Genomic DNA, 22378 nt, shown 5'->3' with positions numbered 1-22378 from the left:
ATGTTTTTATTCAGAGTGGCTTGCGGTTCTACCAGCTGATGCATATCAGTCCATCCATCTTCAAACCACTGATCCAGCACAGGGTCACAGAGAGCCGATCCCAGGAAGCACAGGGCACAAGGCAGGGGGACACCTTGGGCAGGATGCCTGTTCATTGCAAATTTGTTCTTTATATATCTGGCAGAAATATTCTACCAATGGCCCTTCTAGAAATCTTCAGTTTACATGCCCATCTCCTTAACCACCATATTACCTGACGTTGAGAAGGAAATTCACACCAAAGGGAACTTGACCATGTGTCTAAATGTAATAATTTAAAAGAGCATAAATATATTTCTGACCATCATGAAGAATGCTATCGTGTTTTTATTTGAAATCAAGCTGATCTTACATCCCCGGTCACTGGTCTTAAAACACCTAAGAGTCAAACTCTTCGCACAAAAACTGAGTGAAGTGAATGACATGCAGAATAACACACTGCAGCACTGAGCTTTGAGTGGCCCCTTCTTCCCCACGAGTCTGTACTCTGTAAAACATCGAGTTTATTGATTTCCTGCGGTAGCAGCCAGGCTGTGTGATTGTGTATGCATGGAGAGCCAATACTCATCATAAAATGATTGTGACTACACATATGATTAAGCTCCAATAACAAACCTAGACTGAACTCAAGAACTTAATTAGTAAGTGTAATAGAAATAGAGAATTAGCTTTCAGAATAAGCAGTTAGAAGAGGGATAAAACTGATGTTATATACTAGTTATAGATAGCATGAAATGGATAGGTTATGTTAAAGAACCAACATTATCAACATAAACTTAGATGTTATTGCATATTGACCAGAGTTTTCAGTATAACTGAAACACATGACTCTGTGTATGACTGTAAATTAAATGAAACCTGGTCTTTAACATGCTTTTTGGCATTTTTCAAATTGTTTGTGTAATAATTACAAACACTCAGATACTCACACTGGATAGGTCGTTTTGTATGCTACATTCAGGGGCAGGTTTGTTGTTTTGGGGCCCCAAAAAGTCACCTTAGGCCCCTTACCCCTCGTCAGATGTGTCAAAAACTAAATAAATAAGTAGTGAGTAGAGTTGGAGGATCGTAGCTACTTAGCTGGTTAGCAGAGCATGCTGCTTCAGTATCTCCAAAATAAAGAACACATTTATTAAATATTAGTCTGGAGCTCGCAAACCTTGGAGACCCCACACAAACACATGCTTTGAGTGGTGATAAAAAGCGCCACTGACTATATTGGATCTATTGATTTACAAACTGCTTCTCCTATCCATGCTTTCAGTGAGTGTGGCGGTTGTCCCAGAAAGCATTACGGATACAAGGCATGGGTGAGCTACCAGTCGCCATTGGGCACATAATCATACACTAGGGACCTCAATTCATCTAAACCAGTGTTTCACAACTGGGTCCTTGGGGACCCCCAGACAGAAGGAACAGAAATGTGGACAGTCTGGGGTCCCCAAGGACCGGTTTGGAAAAAATTGACCTAAACATGATTTCAGGCTGCATGAGGAAACCCACACAAATGCAGAGAGAAAATGCAATAATCACACACAGACAGAAATTTCAGTCTGAAAAACCAGGAGACTACAGTGTTAACCAGTGAGCCACATCTATCATATAGTTTGCTGAATGAAAAAAATAAAAAGCATGAATATTCAAAAGTTACTCATATATTAAAATGTCATATTTATAAATGGAACATTTCTACTTCAACTCATAAGTAAAATAACTACTTGTGTGAATCTAGAGTAATAGTCTCATATGTGTTCCAATTCATTGTGCACAAACTAAGCAAGTCAGATTTTCATTTTTGAGTTATTTAAAGAAGTCTTCGTTCCTAAAGCTTAATTATTCCACCTATTGAATCCTATGAAAAGGTCTTTAAATATAATATCATGTATTATCTAGAACCCATAGTAGCGAGGAATAGTATGTAGGTCGGGTAATATGTTATGGTGATTGTTGTAGTGATAGAATTTAATTAGGCCTACTAGGAGAAACGTCAAAAGTCTCTGACTGCCCCCTAGACGGTGGGCGATTATAGATCTCCTTATGCCAGATATTTTAATTCACGTATCACTTAACAACAAGTGTCTGCATTATACTCACTTTAAAATGTTTTGTTGTCGTAAAATCGTCATTATATGATTAAGTTACGTCACGGCACGGATCAGGATTTGATTGGAGGAGCTGGTGCCCCCGGAGCCGGGCACTCCCATTCCGAAAGGAAATGGTTAAGGCTGACTCCTGCACCTCATTTTTTATGGGAACCGTATTAGGGGCAGATAGCGAGTGTTTCACCCCAGCGTCGGCTGCGCTGCACGGCGCATCATTTACACTTGACGGGCGATTCAGAGGCGCGTCTCCCACCTGGCGGCCATCCCACCATGGATGCTCTTAAATCGGCCGGAAGAGCGATCATCAAGAGCCCCGGGGTGCCGAGGCACACATGGGGAACCTCCAAACACGAAAGTGAGTCATGCATTTTTATTTTCCCCCAAACATGTTTTAATCAGTAACGGTATATTTACTGCCGCTGAAGATGTGAAACGACGAAGATGGGTTCATTTATGCCTCTCTATTACTGCCTTGAAATGTATTTTTTTCATTATGTTCAATACTGACGTTAGTTTTAATGGCAAGAATCATGCGCTTATTTATCTTAGTTTGAGTGTTTTGAAAGCAAAAGCCTCAGAAGAGGCACATTTGCGGTGTGAAATCGACTTGCCCCGTATTTCTCAAATTCCTGGGTCCTAAAGCGAATCAATTTAATGTCGTTCAACAAGCGAATGTCAATGGAATTGAATAAGTACAGTAATATTCAAGGTCTTTTATTAGACATCTTTTTATTACGCAACACAGACTATACACTGCTATTTAATTTAAGTGCCGTTTTAACACATAGTTGTCATGGTGAAGTTTGAAATTACGTTTTTCCTTGTCATATAATAACGCAGTTTTCCCACACAGTGTTTAAACTTGAATTGAATTGCACTACATAGGCTACCACTCAACTCCCAGTTAATCTACAGTATATCACTAAAGCATCCAGTTTACAAAGCACGTGTGCGCTGAATATTATCCCTTGTTTTTTACTGTGATTCTTAAGCTCTGGGAAAAAAATTTCAAGCCTTTTTAATTTCTAGCCAACTATAGGAGATGGAAATATAGCTTGGGTTTAACCTCGTGAGAAATTAAGGTGAACAGATGCAACATTATTCTATCTATCTATCTATCTATCTATCTATCTATCTATCTATCATCTATCTATCTATCTATCATCTACCTGCTGTTCGCTTGTCCTATAATCATTTTCTTTATTAATGATTTTAAGGCTTTCATGTTACTCATGCTGTTTAAGTAGACATATAGTACTGTCATAGTAAACAGTTCTAGTAACATATAGTGATACTTCAAAGCATTTACATTTGTAAAAATCATCTTAAGATAGGCCTAAATTCATCCGATGTATAACTGAATCTAGTTAACTGATGTGGGTTATAGGGATAATCCATACGGAAGAAGTAGATCCACGTTAGAATTCTGCGTACGATGTGTAAAATGAATCATTGGATGAAAACAAAACTAATCTCACTCTATTCAATATTTGCACATATTCAATGCACAGGCAGTTTCATGTTACGCATTTAATTTGCGCATCAAAATAGTTTTGAGGCAATATTCCCGTTCTTTTTCTGAAAATCTTGGACTATATCTGAGTATATATTGGTTGTAATTATAATCATTTTTTTTCTTGCTATCAGAATATCAATATTCAATCTGGAATGGAATAGCCGGGAAATTCCTGATGATTACGCCACTAATTCGACTGTAAAATCAAATTTCCCAAGAGGTAAATCGCATAGGCCTATATTCTGCCATGTGGCTTTAATTGTTTATGTATTATTCTTCCGATGGAACTTTTAACGTTAATATTAAAGGGAAAACCCGTGCCGTAGTTTGGCTTTTTTTTTTTACCATGGTCAAGTTCCCTTTTTCATCACTGATAATCGCTGGTTAGCAGGGTGGCGGAATAAGACGTCTGTGGGACTAACGCGTAATGTTAACGTGAATTACGCACAGAATTATGGACCCAATAGATGAATAGACGGCAGCCAGGCCGAGTATACAGGATGCTTTTGTCCCGGATAGACTACTGAGCTAACTGGACTAAGGGCTCGGATTTACAGCCCAAACTTCTCAGTTATATTTTTAACGCAGATAAGCACAATTTGCATATGGTAATGTAAATCGGTCAGCATTACATTTGTATGTATAGCTTTATATGATATTACTTAGAGGGTCGGCACATTTTTAGCACCTATTTAAATTATTTTGTGAATATTTGTTAATATTCCACTGATTTAAAATATGAATTTTGCAATACTGTGTAAAATAAGAGTTTACACCTAAGGATTTTTCACAGGTGCATTTGGAACTGCAACATGTCCAGTTTTAACAAATAGCGTGTTGCCTTTGTCCAGACTGTAGGTTTCTATTAGCTTGTTCTTGCAAAGAAAGCAGGAATAGAATTGAAATGGGATGTCAGCCCTTTTGGGCGAAGCTCTTCTGTGTATTTGGATATGCACACACTCACACACATATGCATGGTACTTGAAAAAGATCATTATACTTCAAGGGGGTGTTTCCACAAGGTTGGTTTATGGGGAGGCATTTTACCCAAAGGCACCTATACATGGTTAGGGAGAGAAGTACGCATACCAGAGCACACAGACAGAGACAGGCAGACAGAGACAGGCAGACAGAGACAGGCAGACAGAGACAGGCAGACAGAGACAGGCAGACAGAGGCAGACAGAGACAGGCAGACAGAGACAGGCAGACATAAACACAGAAACGCACACATACAAGCAGACAGGCAGACATAGGCGCACAGACAGGCAAACATCCATACACAAATAGACAGGCAGACACAGAAACAAACACAGACAGACAGACAGACAGACACAGGCATGCAGACAGGCAGACATGGAAACACACATATACAGACAGGCAGACACAGAAACACACATATACAGACAGGCAGACACAGAAACACACATATACAGACAGGCAGACACAGAAACACACATAATCAGACAGGCAGACACAGAAACACACATATACAGACAGGCAGACATCGATACACACACAAATAGACAGACACAAAAACACACACAGACAAGCAGACAGACAGACAGAGGCACACACAGTCAGGCAGACACACGCACAGACAGGCAGAAACACACACGGACAGGGAGACAAAACACAGATTCACATGCACACAGAAATAAACACGCGCACACAGTTTGCTAGTGAAGCAGGCCTGGGGGGGATGGTCCATTCTCTGCCTTTCTGTCTTGGGAGTGTGTCCATGCATGACCGGGGTCTGACCCTAATATTATGGCTTAAAAAGAGGTGATGAAACTCGTACATCAGGTTGTGTAACAATGACAAATTACCCATGTGACATAAGCATTTCTGCTTCAGCTCCTGCTAGCTCTGCCGCTGTTTTGTGAAGCCTAGTGGTTCAATTAGATGAATTCTTCCATCCATCCATTGTTCAACCCCTTGTATCCTGTGTTACCTGGGAGAGTCTCCATCCCTCCACTCCAAAAATCCTGCACTTTCAATAAAATTAAGCATGAAATACTGCATTTGGAACAACAATACAAGCAAGTATATAAAAAATATCAAATTTAAATATGTAATTTTCCAATTAGAAAAATAAAATGTATTGAATAATTACCAACAATCACTATAATATAACCAGGAATCACAAAATGTTAATCTATGTGCAGATGATATGTAGGATTAATTATAGGGATATATAACAAATGCTTGTTCTTGTGATAATAGTGGATAATTGATGGATTATTATGCTTAATAGCTTATAAAATGAGGCTTTTACAGAGATGCTCAATAACTGGCCAAACGTGGCAGTCCTAATTAAAATGCATTTATTAAATATTTTACTCATTATCAGATGGACTTCATAGGGTGGTCAGTGTTAGCGGGCTTTTGTGGTGTGAGTGCCGATCCTGCCGATATCCTGAGCACCTGACACTGCCAGTGGTGAGCTCCCCATACCCCGAGTGGGTGGCTCTCGATACCCTGAGCTCCCCATACCCCGAGTGGGTGGCTCTCGATACCCTGAGCTCCCCATACCCCGAGTGGGTGGCTCTCGATACCCTGAGCTCCCCATACCCCGAGTGGGTGCTCCCCATACCCTAAACGGCCGGCTCTTGATACCCCGAGCTACCCAAGCTCCCTGTAGCCCGAGCCAGCAACTCTCGATACCCTGAGCTCCCCATACCCCAAGTGGGCAGTTCTCGATACCCCTAGCTCCCCATTTCCCGAGTGGGCAGCTCTTAATACCCCGAGCTCCACATACCCCGAATGGGCAGCTCTCAATACCCCGAGCTCCTCATATCCCAAGCTGAAGGCTCTCGATGGACCCCAGACAGATCCAGCGATCACTGTCTATATCGCCATCGTGGCTTTGCAGGTAAAGGTTTTTCCTGTCAGGCTGGAAAGATACTTGAGGCAGGAAGAATGAAATGTCAAAAATTGCTATATTTGGATTTGTACTTGGTTCATACCATTCCTGTACCATCACAACTTTAAACTCATTGCTGTATCAGAAACATCGAATGCAGAAAGACCCAGTTTTGCTATTACTTTATTAGACTAAGTTAAGCAGGAGGGTCACAAAATGCTTTAGACACCCAGAGGGATCCATGACATCTTTGTTTATTGCTGACACATCCTGGAGAAGATCATGTAGCATCATCAGGGTTGTGCACCAGCCCCTTGAGGGAGTAAGTGTCTAGATCACCCTTCTCTTTTTTCAGTGGACATTGTGGTTTGGCATGGGAACCCACAGCAGATGCCTGTAGACACAGTGATGCCACATGAACATACTGTTGAAACTGGACTCAGCCTGTAAAGGTCGAGAGATCTGCTCCAAGCATTTTTATGCTGTCCCAGATAAAGACCCTAATTATCCAGTCCATCTTAGCCCAAGATGAGCCTTGGACTGTTTTGTTTTTTTTAATCTATCATATGGTGTCTCTAATCTCCAGATATTAAATGAGTAAAGCTGTGTGTTATCATGTGACCAAAATGTTAAGTGAAATTAAATAGCTATTGTCAGCATTAAGATTGTGTTAGGGATATTATTTATTATTACGTCAATGGGGTGTATTATCCTTAAAGGGGATTGATGCATTTCATAGTAGTTTCTGGAAAAACTCATAGACAAGATGCGTATGCAGTAAAGACCCAGTAGTATGTATGCATGCTGTTTAAGCAAGTAATGTTACTTAGTGTGTCAAAATTTGAATTAAATTCTCTTGGAAATATGTGGCATACAAAGCCACTCAAATGAGTTGATTGGTTTCGTATGGCACACATGTGTCTTAAAATGGCTTTCTAACCCACAGCCCACAAATCAAAATTTAAGGTACATACCGTTTCACTTTTCCTTAACACACATTTTTTTAGCTCCCACTAAAACATCTCTTAATTGCCTCCTTTCTGCGATTTGTCAGGTTCAACAGACTCTGCTACTGATATTTTAACCTGTGAGTCACTGATGTTGACAGAAACAGACGTCCTCAGTAAATAACCTTAATGCTTGGCGGCAGTTCAGCACAAATGCAATACTCTGCAATCGCTTGATAAGCCTTGGAAAAGCAGTGTGGGTAATGACTTCCCTGCTGGGCCTCTGTCTGGGTGATACAGCTGTTTGGGTGTGAGGCTAACATCCATGTGTCTCTGTCCTGTCTGAACTCTGAGACCAGGGGAGGTGTAACATCTTTCACATTTCCTCTTTGTCAGGTCCTTATGGAATGTCGTCCTTACTTTCTACCTCTCTTGCATAAAATTTATTACTTCACCCTGTTACGGGACGCTGTCAGCTTCCCTGCATCCTACAGCTCCAGATGTGAGCTTGATGACTGTCCGTCCCCCCCCCCCCGTCCCCCCCCCCCGGTGTGCCAGTTTAGCATCTGTGAGTCCATTGGCACTTTTCCACTGCCTACCACAGACAAACCAGTGCTCTACGTCGATATGCATGGATCATCTGCAAGAAGAAAGGTCATATTCTGTGTATTATTCATTATTAGAGGTATCGTTGATCATGATACATTAATGCATACCCGATAACTCGAATCATGAACATGTTCAACCTCTTACTTAAAAAAGTACTGAACAGCTGAACAGAATGGATTCGTAATGCAAATTTACATACTGTAAGCAAACGCTTGTTCCGCTAGCTTATGATGCTAACATAACACAGCGATTCTCACAGAAGTGGTAGCAAAAATTAGTACATGGTAAACATGGTACATGTGAACAGTAAAGTGACTCTTTACTTCTAATCACTGTTGTTGTCCAAACCCGGCAACGCTTTTCCCAAGCCGACCCTTCTGCAGTGGAAAACCGAAACGAGCTGGAACCGTGCCGTAACTAGTCTATCTTTGCAGTATGGTTCTGGTACAGGGCGGTTCCTGTATGCCAGTGGAAAAGTGCTATAAGGTCCCCCAAGGCCCTTTCGTGTCAGTATAACATTTTGCCACCTTTATTTACACATGTAGTGTGCACTTCCTGGTTTGTGGGGCTGATTTTTGCCCCAGGTTCCGTACTAGGGCTGGGCAAAACGATTATTTTCCTAATCGATGAATCTAGCGATTAATTTTTCGATGCATCGATGAATCTAACGATTAATTTTTTCAATCCGATTCGATTTCGATTTGATTCGATTATCGATTATTTCCCCATTATTTGACTTGTATAGCAATTTCACATTTACTAATTTATGTATATCAATGAAAAACACAAATTTCTTAATTTGAAGACCTTTTAATGAACAAAATTGCAAAATAAAGTTGTAGTAGTCGTACCATCTTATATTAGAGATAGCATTTAACAAGAAATAAAATGTGCAAACATATATAAAATTAAGGAAAAGTTAACAAAACATTTAAAATAAATAGCAACAATTGTGTCCTTAAACAAAATGTAACATTCACTTTGCTTTCTGCAAAAAGTGCTCTTCATTCACAAAAAATCCATTTTGTTCCTGTTTCTCACATTTCTGTGTGCGCGAGTTCAATCATGTTAATTACATGAAGTAGTTATGCATTGGAGTGGTTTTCGGTTTTCGGTTAAAATAGCCCCATACTGTAGAACTGCGTGTTCGGGTGGAGTGGTTTGGGTCGACCGCGACTGCCTCACTCATGTTGCCGCTACCCGCTGCCGCCATGTCTGTTTTGAAAATGACGACGCATCGACGCAGATTTTTTTACGTCGACGTATTTTACGCGTCGACGTAATCGATTACGTCGACGCGTTGTCCCAACCCTATTCCGTACACTTAGAGATTACATATTCTTGCCATGTTCTTGTGGGATTTCCCCAGATCCTCTGGTACTATGTGGTTTGGTTTCCCTTAGCATGTGATTGTGCTTGAATCTGTGTGACTATGTGTGTGTCCTGCAATAGATAGGCATCTTGCCCAGAGTGTCCCCTGTCCTGTGCCCTGTGTTACTGGGATAGGCTCCAAGTTCTGGGGCAGCCCTCTGTTGGATAATTTAGATGGATGAATTCTTAAAGTATAGTGATAAACTTAACGACAGGTGTGACTGATGTCCTTGACACCATTTGGGATGACCGACGTATCTGTGTCTTGCTCCGAGCCTCATTCACTGCTTCCCGATGTGCCGTGCGGTGTTTACATCCATCTCTGACATATTGTATTCAAACGCGCATATTTTAAAGCCGACACCCCGCTAAATATGTGTGAGTTCTGTGCCACTGCGTTTCACCTGTTTAAAATTCACACATCGGCGCGACGGCGTGAATCCTGAGGACACCGAATCTGTGTTATGAAGGCTGTATGAAACCTCAGCTGTACTTTGTGGTTGTGAAGCTATCCCCCCACACCCTGCAGTCTTATGAATTATGGAGCAGCATGCAATCTGAAAGATGACATGAGATGACGGGAGGCCGATTTATCCCCGGGGCCTAACGGTAAGTGAGGCGGGGCTTTTGAAGTGGAGAGGAAGCCTGCGGACGTGACCGGGCTCCACGCCGCAGTGGCCTGTCCCGGCTCAGCCACAGCGAGACAAGTGGTGATCATGGCGGACGGCAACGCCTTTGTGGTGTGTGATCTTCATCCGTGGAGAATGAGAACCACCCTCCCCCCCCCACCCCAAACAGCAGAATGAGCATATAAGTGTTCCCTGCCAGATCTTTCTACTCATTGCGGACGATGAATGAGGCAAATCGAAAAAGAAGGAAAAAAAAAAAAAACTTTAATTAGCGGTTTCAGAAGATGTTTTTAACGGGAAAAAGCGAAATGTCTAATTAACGTTATCGCGAGCAGTGAACCACGAAGACATTATTTAAACATTTCCCATTTCAGTACTCCAGTGTGCACTTCCTAACCCTTTTACACCTCTTGGTGTCCCGTCTAGTACGCGGTCCAAGGGAGAGGCTTAGCGCGTGACCGTCTGCCTGAGATTACCTGGTTAGCGTCTGCCCTCCCCCAGCAGGGGGCGGATGAGCCTGGGTGGGATCTCATCCCAAATCCTCCCCGATCCCCTCATTCTGTCTGGTGCCTGGTGAGCGGTTATTCTGAGAGGGTCGGCCCGCCGGCACAGTGTCTAATTCTGGTCTCCTGCCTCACTGTTCTTGCCCTGAACTTTCCCACTCTGTGTTTGCAGAGAAACATAGCTTGCCCCTTCCGCTCTATTTCACTGTGTATATCTACGTGTCATCACAATCCTCCCTGCATTAGAAATTTCCCCCTGCATTAAAATGGTGTAAACATGAGCATTTATAATTGATAACGATATGAAAGTAGGGTAGCAGGCTTGAGAGAAGCACGCTATGGCAGGCATGGGATGGGGGGGGAGGTTCTGTCCAGGGATATCTCCTTTGCTGCTGTGAAGATGGGGTGGAGGGGTTCGGCTTTGATTTCAGTAGCCCCCCCTCCCCTCGTTTGATATCCCCAGTAGCTGGCTGTGAGATGTGATGCGCTCTCCGTGGTTTGAAGCCCGTTCCTCCTCCCTACTGCCCCCCCCCCACCCTTTGAAGATGCTGTCATTGTGTCTTCACTGTGTTTCTGCTGAGCACCTCTGTCAGGAAGCCTCGCTCCCCTGCACTGTAGCCCACGTCGGAGCGTTCCCACCCAGCAGGGCACCCAGCAGGGCACCCTGCCCCCCCACCACCCTTCTGCCCTTCTGCCTCTGACACCAATTTGTATAAAAGTAGACAGACGTAAAAATAAAATAAAATAAATAAAGCTGGAGTGTGGAAAGAGAACACCAAGGGTACTGGTGAAGGTAGAGATGTGTCGACTGTACCTCCCCCCCCACCTCCTCCCTGCCTCCTTCTCCTCCCCTCTTCCTCTTCCCCGCCTCCTCCTTCTCCTCCCCTCTGGTTAATCCTGAGTTGTCGTCCCCAATGAGGAACCTGATGCAATCAGGCCCGTTCTTTGAAACCCTTAAAATCCAGCTCTGAATATGAATCACTTTGCGACAAAAATGAATATTCCCTTGATTTCACTTACGGACTTAACACACAGTTGACATTTTTATTTTGTTCCCCGAGCTGAATCCGCCTTTAATTCCTGTTCTCTTTTACCTCGGCCTTTGAGAGCAAATAGCCTGACATCTGGTGTGACGATGCAGACTTAACAAGTCACCCCAATACAGATGAATTTACTGGCTTTACGGACCTTAAACTAGTACAAGGAAATGTTACATTTTGCCCTACAGATGTAAAAAAAGAATGTGGTGTTCCTCAATAAGGAATTACACCACAAGAAATTAAAAAATCTCTATGTTGCTACATTTTATATTAAGTGAAGAATGAGTACCCCCCCCCCCCTTTAAGTACCCTGAGTTGTGCATGTCCTTCTTAGGTTGGTTCAGAGCCTTTTTGTGAATATTTGGGTGCAAATAAAATCAGTCGTGAGGAATGAAATGAATCCAAATGTGGAAACTGAATGGCAGCGTGTGGATTTTCTGGCTGGTGGTTTTTATTTCTGCACACAGACCATGCCGAAATCCGTCAAAAACCTGACATGAATCGAATAATTGGCCTGAAGAAGCTTCTTGTTGCTGTCTGTTCGTCGTTAACGGTCAGCTCCTGAAGACCGTTCAGCGCAGGCCAGCATATGGTCAGGCCTTTCAGTGTCACATGCTCATTTATTCACATCTGCTTCACTAGGCCTCATGCTCAGAGGGGTGCTTTTCATTTTTAATGTGCCACAATGAATTATTCCGCAGTAAATAGTCTGATTTCAGCCTGTGATTATGTCCTGAAGTGGAAACTATCCTCTCTGCACTACAGGACAGTTCTTGGGTGGATCTACTAGGAGAGGCGCTCATTCCAAATTTCTGGCCTTGTAGTGGAACCAGTGCTGGTGCCTTCGGAGAAGCAGGGCTTCAGCTGGCCTCCCCAGTGCCTCGCAAGGACACACCAGTGAAAGATCCAGCACCCATCCAACTGGCTCCACTCCTTCAGTGCGTCATCGTGTGTAAAGAGAGCAATCCGGCTGGCTGGGCTGCTGTTCAGAGGGACACACATGCACTGCCACTGGGATATGCTCAGTGGTACTACAGACATCAGAGATTGATGCAGGAATTACCACATTGGTAGGGAATTTACTGCAAGACAAATGACCAGAAACATTTGACAAATAATGACAATATTTTTGGGCTGTGATTTTTATTGCGCTTCTAAATTCTTTGAATTTTCATACAGTTTGTTGCCTCTTACAGTTTATAAATTAGAAATTGAAACGGAAATGTGAGTAGCAGTCAGGTGACATTTATTTCAGTTCACTTTCAGCCCTGTCACTCAGCTGTGCTTTGTGAGTGTATTTGTGTTTTCTATTTAGCTCTGTCCACGGGACATGCTGTCGGAAAAGTGGGTTTGTAATTAGCCCCTGGAAATCTATTTTTTGGGTAGGATTCCTCATTACAAATACGCACGTCAGAGGGGGAGCTGATGCATTGTCCACCTGGGATTCTCTGTTACGAAACACCCTGGGACGTGTTTGTTACATTCTTGTCCTTATCGGCCAATAAATGCTTCTCGACGCTCCCTCAGCGTTAATCTACCGTTAGTCGCAATCTAAACAGAAATCTTTTGATGGATTAGCGGACATCGCTGATTAAAATCTAGGCCAGATGTGTCTGTTCTTCCTGTCCTGTCAGAGCCCCTGTGCTCTTGGCAAGTCTTGCATATTTCGGATATCTAATTAAATATTTTTAATTTTTGGGGTCTCGGTCGTATTGGGGAAATTCAAATTTTCTGGGTTGATTCCTGCAGATCTTCCTAAAAATAGTTCACATTAAAAATCACTGGTGTGGGAGTATTTCTTGCTTGTTTCAAATCTGAAATGAAATTGACAAACCAAAGGGCTTTATGTTATGATGGTGACCAGGAGGTTTAATGCATATGGCTTTAGCTAGCTGTTATTGCGTTTGTTAAATCCTGAATTGCAAATTTAAATACTGTCATTAGCATTCTGGAAGAGAGACAATTTGTGCAGGTTTTGAAACGTATGATAATCAAACACTAACATTTAAGCACATTCAGTTTGCACTTCTCTCTTCACAGACTGACCTGAGAAATAATGTGATTTCCTGCCTAGAGAGATGGTAATTGAAATTATCAGAAACTCTCTGTGGAGGCTTTTGTATGCAGCGGACGCTGTATTTTATCTGAGCTCCTTCAGGCCTTAAAGAAAGCCACCGTTTCCTGGTTTAAGTTCAGCTCGCTGCAGCCGGTAGTCACGCCGCAGTGTCACAGGGAGACTGATAAGACATTTCAAATAGGCACTTGAAAGTAAATGATCATCTGAGGCTTTTATTGCACGTTACTGTTCATAAGTCGCAGATTTCCTTTCTTTTTTTTATGTTCCAGCCGGGTCTCTTTAATAACAACATGTTGAATTTGCTCCTTACAATAATCTACACTTTCTTTTGGGGGCGTGACTTTGTGGTGGTGGTGGTGGGGGGATCTGTTCCCATGACAGAAAGGTTGTGGACCAGCAGAGTAATGATATCACAGCTGGACGCTTGATCTAGGCCCTTCACCTCCAGGGGCCCCAGGGATGCTGACTGACCCAGGATCTCTGATCCTGATTTATATGTCACTTTTGACAAAAGCTTCTGCTAAAAAAAGTTTTGTCACCAGCTTGCTGACAAATTGTTAAAGTAAAAATGCCGTAATTTGGAGTTTGATGGCAAAACATTCCAATTATATAAGCAAATGATAAGCATTTGTATTAAACAGTGTGGAAATTTTTAGGGTTCAAATTCTTTCTGAGTTGATCCTTCCAACAATGACATTTTAATAATTTGGATGGATGGATGGATGGATATGATTATTAAAACTGGAGAAGGTGGTGATTCAGTGGGTAGCCCTCGCAGGATTGTGGGGCCAGTTTCTGACCATGCATCTGTCTTGTTTTTTCCATGTTCAGGTGGGTTTCCTCCCTCAATTAAAATATGCACCGTTAGGTGAACCGGTGTCCCTATAATATTGTGTGTGTGTGTGTTACAGTCCCATCCCATCCAGGATGTTCTCAGCCTTGTGCTCTATGCTTTCTGGGATAGTCTCCAGACTGGCAATCGGTTATGAGAAATGGGTAACTAAAACTTACTGTGACCTTGTTTGCTGAGCACTATAAAAATGGTTAACATTTAAAGCTCGTATTATTACCATACTAAATGATAGGGTCAAAAAACATTTATTGACCTATATAACATGGTACTTAACTGACCTTAAGTTTTGGGGAAAAAATTCTACACCTTGAAAGTATTTTTTTCTTCGACCTAAGAGAGTTTAGAAATAAAGGTGCTGGACAGAGGGAGAGGCGACGAGAGGAGAAGTTCAAGCGTGGACGCCAGTTTGTCTCCAGAGAGGTGACGGGGGCATGTGGTTGGGGGAGGGAAACGTTCTACTTTCTGACTAGGAAGCCATCTGGGGAGGGGACCGGGGCAGGGGGGGCTTGGCAGACGGCATTTTTCACCGGGTCCTGTTGGGAGAGACCATGGGATACAAGGTGCTGCTGGAAAGCAGAAGCAGGGAAGTGCTGCTTCCGCACCTACCTATAGTCTGTCCATGGCCTACTTTCTGCTCCGGATCATGCCCTAGATTCTCACCAAGACGCAGGCTTTAAGATCCCGCTACTGATAAAACCGCTAGGCCCCAGTCTGTGTTATTAACGTAAGCTCATCAGGATAAGACTTACAGTGAAGTTCTGAACATAAAAATCCAATGTTTTCGGTTGTTATTCAGTTTGATCCACTCTGTATAACAGCTTCATGGAGTTGAACAAAATTCGAACTGTAAATGTTTAGAAATTTATGTCTAGGGAGTGGTCTTTGGTGTGTAGTAGGGTAGTTGATTTTGCCAACAGGTTTTCAATCTGGCTCTGGGTTTTTATGAGATGACCTTTTGTACGTTCTCATAATGGCTTCCTCCGGGTGTCCCTGTCCCTGACTGCAGAGGGTTCTCTCTGAATCACGGCTGCACAGTCTGAAGTCTGAAGCGAAGAAAACGAATGAGTAGAATCATGTCATTTGAATTAAATCGTGTTAAAATCATTACAGTGCAACTTTTAAACTTTCTGACTTAATGATCTACAGGAAATGTACGTTTGCTTGCGGTTAATATCTGTGTCATGAGCTGTGCACATGGGATTTGAGTCTGTTATATTTCTCTTAATGAGTTTTCACAGATAGCAACACGGTTACCTGGACTTGTCCTACCTCTTTAGAGGAATATTTTTTTAAAACGACAGCTTCCTTCAAAGAAATACAACAGGAGGTTTCTGACCTGTATATCCGCACCTGTTTCTTTGGTAATGTTCTAATATTCTTTAAGGTGCTTTGATTTATGAAGTGAAAGACGATAGAGTCATTGTGTTATACATTTAACGAAACTTGAAAATCCACACATGCGCATTGGGTCCGTGTGAACTCCATGTCTATGGTCTTGACTGTCTGGCAGGGAGCTGGGAAGCTGCAAAAACATGTACTGTGTGGCAGGGAGGGAGCAAAAACATGGACTGTCTATAGGTCTCTGAGGACCGGGTTGGGAAACACTGCATTAAGATGTAACTCGTGCCATTTCTGTCAAGCCAACACAATAATGGCAGATTGCTTAAACTGCTCTTGTCGGGGTAATATATTTGAGAGCCGGGAGCATAAACAGCGATGTGTTGAATAATTCATGACGATATGCCAAGTTCCTCACAATTAAAGCACAGATCGCTGGGTGCCTTTAAGTGAGGGGGTGCTGTTGGTCCCATATTTTTGGAACCAGCTCAGTTTTCTCTGCAGGAAAACAGCTTTCGGTTTAACATGGATGCCTCAGAAAGTCTAAATACATACATATATAACATCCCAGCCAACCAAAACATATACCAAGGAATAAACAGCTGTGCCAGATCCACAGAAAAACAATACGGCACGTTTATTAACTAAAAAAAGAATTTTGCTTGAGAAAACAGTGACAAGGTGGAAAAAAAAATTTCATGAACAGGCATGTCCAGCGTTTAAAAATAAAATGACAGTAGCAGAATGAACAGGTTGGGATTTTTGGGAACGGATCCCTTTTTCATAAAGCGAAGATGGGGAGTTCTTCTGGATGCGATCAGGGAGACAGATGGCCAAACAGCTCCGAGATGAAACAGGATACTAGCATCCTGGATGCCGTTACCATTCGCTTCATACGTGCCACACATCCCTGCTACCTGATCCATCTATTCATGCATTTCCTCTCCTCATGAAGTACACATTTTCATACACTGCCGTGTAATATATGCAAGAACAGAAACATACATTTGCATAGTTAAAAAGTTCCTTATATAGAAATTATTTAGCATAATGCATATTGTCTTCACAACAATGGATTCTAAGCATTATTTCGTATGTTACATATACCAGGATGCCAGAATGTTATAGATACCTCAGCGTTAGCTAAAATATTAATGGGGTAGCAGGATAGTGTTACATTGGCCATTCATGTTAATATATTAATGTTAACAATGCAAGTAAACTCTGTGTACATACTTTATCATTATAACACAGGGCATATCTATTATTTTGTCTATCACCAATAGGCAATATAAAATGTTTTCATTACGGTCTCTTTTGCTATTCAAATTTGCTTTGATGTTTATTTTTGGATGAAACCATTTTTCCGGTGATGCCTGTGTTGCACATGAGTTCTGGCACGTTTGTTAGCTAGATGGTGGGACAGTAGCACGCTGAAGACGGACGGCATGACCTCCGCCGATCTCGGGGCTCTGTGCAAGTCCTTCTTGTGGCAGATGGATCCTCCTCCTTTCATTTCTCCCGCAGAGCCCAGCCGAGCTGAGATGGTTTATTCAGGGCTCACGCATGATGTTTGGGAAATCAAATTATCCCCCGTCGCCCATATCGTGAGACAGCACGGTATTGATTTTCAGAGAACATTGTTTCTCTTTTGGGGTTTCGAATGCAATGGCAACCTAATGAATTATGTAATGTTGTATTACAGTCCCAAAATGATGATGATTATGATTCTCTCTAGGGCCCCATATGCAGGTCACAGCTTGCAGAATGCAAAGCCGGTTTTCTCTCCACGTGAGGTTTGCTAAGCGCATCAAGGACAGGGGGGCTTTTTGAAGGACGACGGCTTCTCGGTACCTTCTCGGTGCCCTGCCGGCCTTGCTGTGAAGTCTGCCTTGTCGCATCTCGCAGAGCTTGCGGAGAACTGGACAGACACCAAAGAGACCCTCCTGGAAGGCATGGTGTTCAACGTCAAGTACCTGGGCATGACGCTGGTGGGGCAGCCGAAGGGAGAAGACATGGCGTCCGCTGCCATCAGAAGGATAGTTACCATGGTGAGCAGCTCTCTCTCTCTCTCTCTCTCTCGCTCGCTCACTCTCCCGAATTACCACTATGCTAATTGTCTTAAATATGCAACATATTCTGCATAATACATTCATGATAAAAACTGCACAGCAAAATTGATCCTGGCTGTTCTGCCTTTCTGTGCATTTAGTGGTATGTCATAAGTTTGCTTATTTCATGCTGTATATTACGGAGACATTTTGAGTTATATCATCCATCCATCTCCCAGCTTCTTATCCATCCATCCATCCATCTCCCATGCAATATCACAGAGGTCCCAGAGGTCTGGTGGGATCTCCCAAGCAGCACAGGGCACAAGGCAAGGGTTCATCCTAAATGGGATGCCAGTTAATTGCAGGGCATAGAATTACAATATGTGACGTATATTTCTGTGTATGAACTAGACAAATATTTACAGCCAAAAGAAGTTTGAATGTTACACTCACTGGACCCTCATAGCCCTAACTGTCAATTTACATGTTAAGTGAGGATGTCTGGACTTTGAGGCTGACCCCTTTGTCTAAATGAGTATCTGAGTAACAGGATACCGCAAATGATGCGTGACTGTGTCCCTCCCAGAACAGGCCAGGAGTCCAGTCCATCCTGGAAAATCCACACATGCAAACAAACACACAATTTTGATGAAAACTGTCTCTCCATCCTCAGAGCCTCAAGTGTGTTAGATTAAAACAGGAAGCCCGGGTGCCCTGAAAAGGCGTTGTCTCCGAGATAGAGCCTCTGAGATTTACTGCGTGAGGGGATGTGGGGGGGGGGGGGGGGAATCCAATTGTCTACCCGCTCCCATGGCAACCAGGCTGCTGGAATGTGATTAGCGGGAATATTTGTTATTTCCAATTTGATATTTAGTGACGTGCTGTCTCGCGGCTCCCAGACCGTGAAGCTGCACGATATGGTGGCGGATGGCAGATTGCTTTTCTGTTCAAAGCACCTTGGTGCCAGAAGTACAATGCTTAGCAAAAAAGTGCAGCGTAAGTATCATTTACAGCAAAATGCTCTCTTCTCATTACAAGAACGCTGTCGCCGTCTTTGTTTTGACTTTCCTACAGTGACATTGGATTATTAAGCTGTCTTTCATAATGGGGAAAAAATCCAGACAGCCACGGTGCTATTTTAGTTGTCCTTGGGAAGTTCTTCTTAAATAATCCCAGTTTTTCCTTCAGTCTTGTTCACCCGTTCAGTGCCATTGTATCAATCAGTGAAATGTGTTCGGATTCCTGGTTAAGACCTTCACCTCCTACTTTAACCAGTTCAGTTTTCATGAGTATTGTGTATAACTTGCTTTAGCGTTGTGTTTTATGTGTCAATCAAGTGGAGAGTATATGAACTCGCTTGGAAAGTAAGGATGGTGTTAATTGTGCAAAGGCTATAAAACATAAAGATAAAACTGCATGGCTTTGTCCTCCCTGTGTTCTGTTAAAAATATATCTGCTGATCACTGAGTCCAGTAACCTTGAATTAAAACCTGATGGAGAGTATATATGGAGATTCAAAGGCAAAGGAAGACAAAGGGATGCAGGAAGACCCGCCTTCTTTTGGGAGTGCTGTGTTTTTATTGGCTGTCACACAAGAAAGGAGAACCGTTTGCTATATTTTTTTTGTAGTAGCACTGAATATTTTTCAATTTCGCTGAAATGTTTAAAGATGTCTGATACTGCTGTTTTTGTATCCTCGGCTTCGGCATTCCGGTTTCTGGGAACAGGAATATTCATGGAAGTCCTCAAAGAACTGAAAAATCTTGACTTTGGACTTGTTCCTTTGAAAATACCTTCTGTCTGTTGTCTTTACAGGCTAGAGCCAGCGCAAAGAAGTTCAGGAAAGTGACTCTGACAATCTCTCCGAAAGGAATCATCATCGTAGACACGGAGACGAACAACCTTATTGAGAACGTCTCCATATACAGGTCAGTGCTGTCGCTCTGTCCTCACAGCAGATGTTTACTGTGGTAAAGAGAGCCAGCGAGTAACTTTTGAGGAGGTTAAGTGCCATGTGAAGTATTACATCCAGGCTTTGGCTGCTCCTTGCAGAAGACAGGCAACAAGCAACAACCCTCTACTCCTGGTTCACATGGTTCATTTCCAGCCCCACAAGCAAATTGGCTTGTGAAACGTGAGGGAGGGGTAGCATCCAGGGGAAAGTCAGGTAGTCAGGTGACAAGCACTTCCTGTCAGGTGACAAGCACTTCCTGTAGCTTCACATCTGCATGCATTTACTTATTTAGCAGATACTTTTTTTCCAAAGCGATGTACAAGTGAGGAAAGCTTGGAGTCAGTCAGCATCCTGTGCCTCTGGAGCAGCTGCTTGAGTACCCAAAAGTACTATTATTGCTTAGGGATCAAACCCACAACCTTATGGCATGGATCCCTAAACTACTGAGCTAAACACACCCTACAGCTGACATGCACCCAGAGATGGATAGTTCAAATTCAGAAAGTAAAAATCCAGACCAAGATTTTGATTCAGCCAACCAGGTGAGTACTGTGATTGTGACTCTTTATACTCAACTGGTTGGTTGAAAGAAAATTTTGGTCTGGATCTTTACTTTCTGGACCTGAACTATCCACCTCTGCTTGCACCGATAGGACTGGATCCTGTCCCAAGCTCTGATATCCACTCTCATTTCACTTGCCCACTCTCCCTTCTGCTAGTCCCCAAAGAGCTGTCTTTTGCTGTCACGTATCCAGAGAAAATCCCTGTTCCCAGTGTCAAGTTCTGTTCAGCTTTTCACCTGGAGCAAGTCTTGCAGGGCTAGAGTCTACAACCAAGATCATTCCAGATTCTCCTTTGTTCCAGTCACAGCATCATAAGCAGTGAGTCTAGCAGAATAATGAGTCACACCCTTGACTCCCATCATCCCACAGATGGGCGGCTTCACTAACCAAACAGGAAGTGAAGGCCGATTGGGAGGCCGGGCATATGTCTGCTCAGAGGGCGTCTTCCTGCGGCGATGCCTCCTGTCTTGCCGCCTGTCCATTTACTGGAAACCATCATTAGCATCCCGTTCCATGTCTCGCTGAAAAAAAAAAACAGCAGCAGAGATAGGAGAAGCAAAACATCTAAGTCTGACATGTTTGTTAGGCTAGGCGATGCTGATCCAGCTGGATGCTAATTGGCTCCTGGGGGATCTGATTATTCAAATTTCTGTTCGTAGAATTACGTCTGATCCACGGGGTAAAAATCTATATGTGATTGACTGCTCTTTTATGGCACTTACCGAAAGAAGGACCTGCGCTTTTTAAAGAGCACTTAGCAGCTACCGTTTGAACGCTCTATTTTCGCAAAGCGCTGCCTTGCCCTTGGCGATTCTGGGTCATTGGGTCGCCGTGCACCTCAATGGCGCCTCTGCAGATCACAGTCATGACCAGAACTGAGTGTAGGGAGCAGACAGGGATCCCCAAATAGATGGAACAAGCTCACAGGAAGAGAGAAAGCCAGTACTACACTCGATAAAGCTGGGGGTGCAGTGTTTTCTTTGGGCATACAAAGCAGAGATGTCGTTTTAATTATGTATTTTAAGGAACTGTAATGGAGGAGGTATGCAGTCTTTTAGCTGCGAAGGTTTGATATATAAAGTGTAAATCAGGTCAGCTCTATTTCCCACATCCATAAAACAGTTTCTGCATGGGGTCAAGTTGTATTTAGAAAGCAAAACTGTATAGTAGCCGTTTCTCTGGTCTTTGTAAAGAGTGTGGTGAGTGTGGTTTTTTAGGATGGTTTCCTATCAGAGTACCTGTGCGGGAGCATATTCTAATCACAGAAAGGTATTTAAATCCTTTCTAGTCATTTTTGGCTCTGTATTGTGGTACAAAAACGCTAAAATATGTATTATGAAATAACACCTATGCAAATACCATTATTAATAACTCATGAATATTCTGTTTTGTATTTTCGATGAAAAAAGCACTTAAGTCCCAGTGACCATATTTAATACACTAAAAATGTTTAATTGGGTTCCCAGTTTGGCCTCATTCCTTGCTGGATTAAAGTATAACAAATTAACTGTAATATGCATAATGCTCATATACATGAATTTTTTTGTTTAATGCCACAGGGTTTTATACCTGTTTGAAGAATATTTAGGTACAGCACGTGTTCTGCAGGAAGTGGAATGCATATCTATATTTTAATGAAAAAATTAAATACTACTGCATATTGTACATTTAGAATAAAACAAGCAAACAAATTAAATGCATAAGCTCCAATTGATGAGGGTTAAAGGGGCCAAAATGTAAAATCTAAAATATATGATTACAAAATTATCAACATGGTGTACTATCCATCCATCCATCCATCCATTATCTACACCGCTTTATCCATCTGGGTCACAGGGAAGCTGGAGCCAATCCCAGCATCATCGGGCGAGAGGCAGGGTACACCCTGGGCAGGCCGCCAGTCCACCTCAGGGCCAAC

At 42.7% G+C, this 22378-nt stretch overlaps 1 protein-coding gene across 4 annotated transcripts in view; it reads left to right on the top strand.

Annotated features, from left to right (window-relative positions):
• The first annotated feature begins 2244 nt into the window (after positions 1-2244).
• LOC111837997 (low density lipoprotein receptor adapter protein 1) overlaps positions 2245-22378 on the top strand; it is a 33680-nt gene continuing 13546 nt past the window's right edge. For all 4 annotated transcript variants that reach the window (XR_002836782.2, XM_072702935.1, XM_023800538.2 and 1 more), the window contains exons 1-3: positions 2245-2496; positions 17798-17940; positions 19759-19871. Coding sequence is in view for 3 of the 4 variants with exons in the window: in XM_072702935.1 (XP_072559036.1) it covers positions 2412-2496; positions 17798-17940; positions 19759-19871 (341 nt within the window). In the remaining variant the exon portion in view is untranslated. The remainder of the gene's footprint in view (positions 2497-17797; positions 17941-19758; positions 19872-22378) is intronic.

This window comes from Paramormyrops kingsleyae, chromosome 19 (genome assembly GCF_048594095.1).
Source record: "Paramormyrops kingsleyae isolate MSU_618 chromosome 19, PKINGS_0.4, whole genome shotgun sequence".
NCBI classification, from domain to species: domain Eukaryota; kingdom Metazoa; phylum Chordata; class Actinopteri; order Osteoglossiformes; family Mormyridae; genus Paramormyrops; species Paramormyrops kingsleyae.
This window is presented reverse-complemented; position numbering and strand designations above follow the sequence as displayed.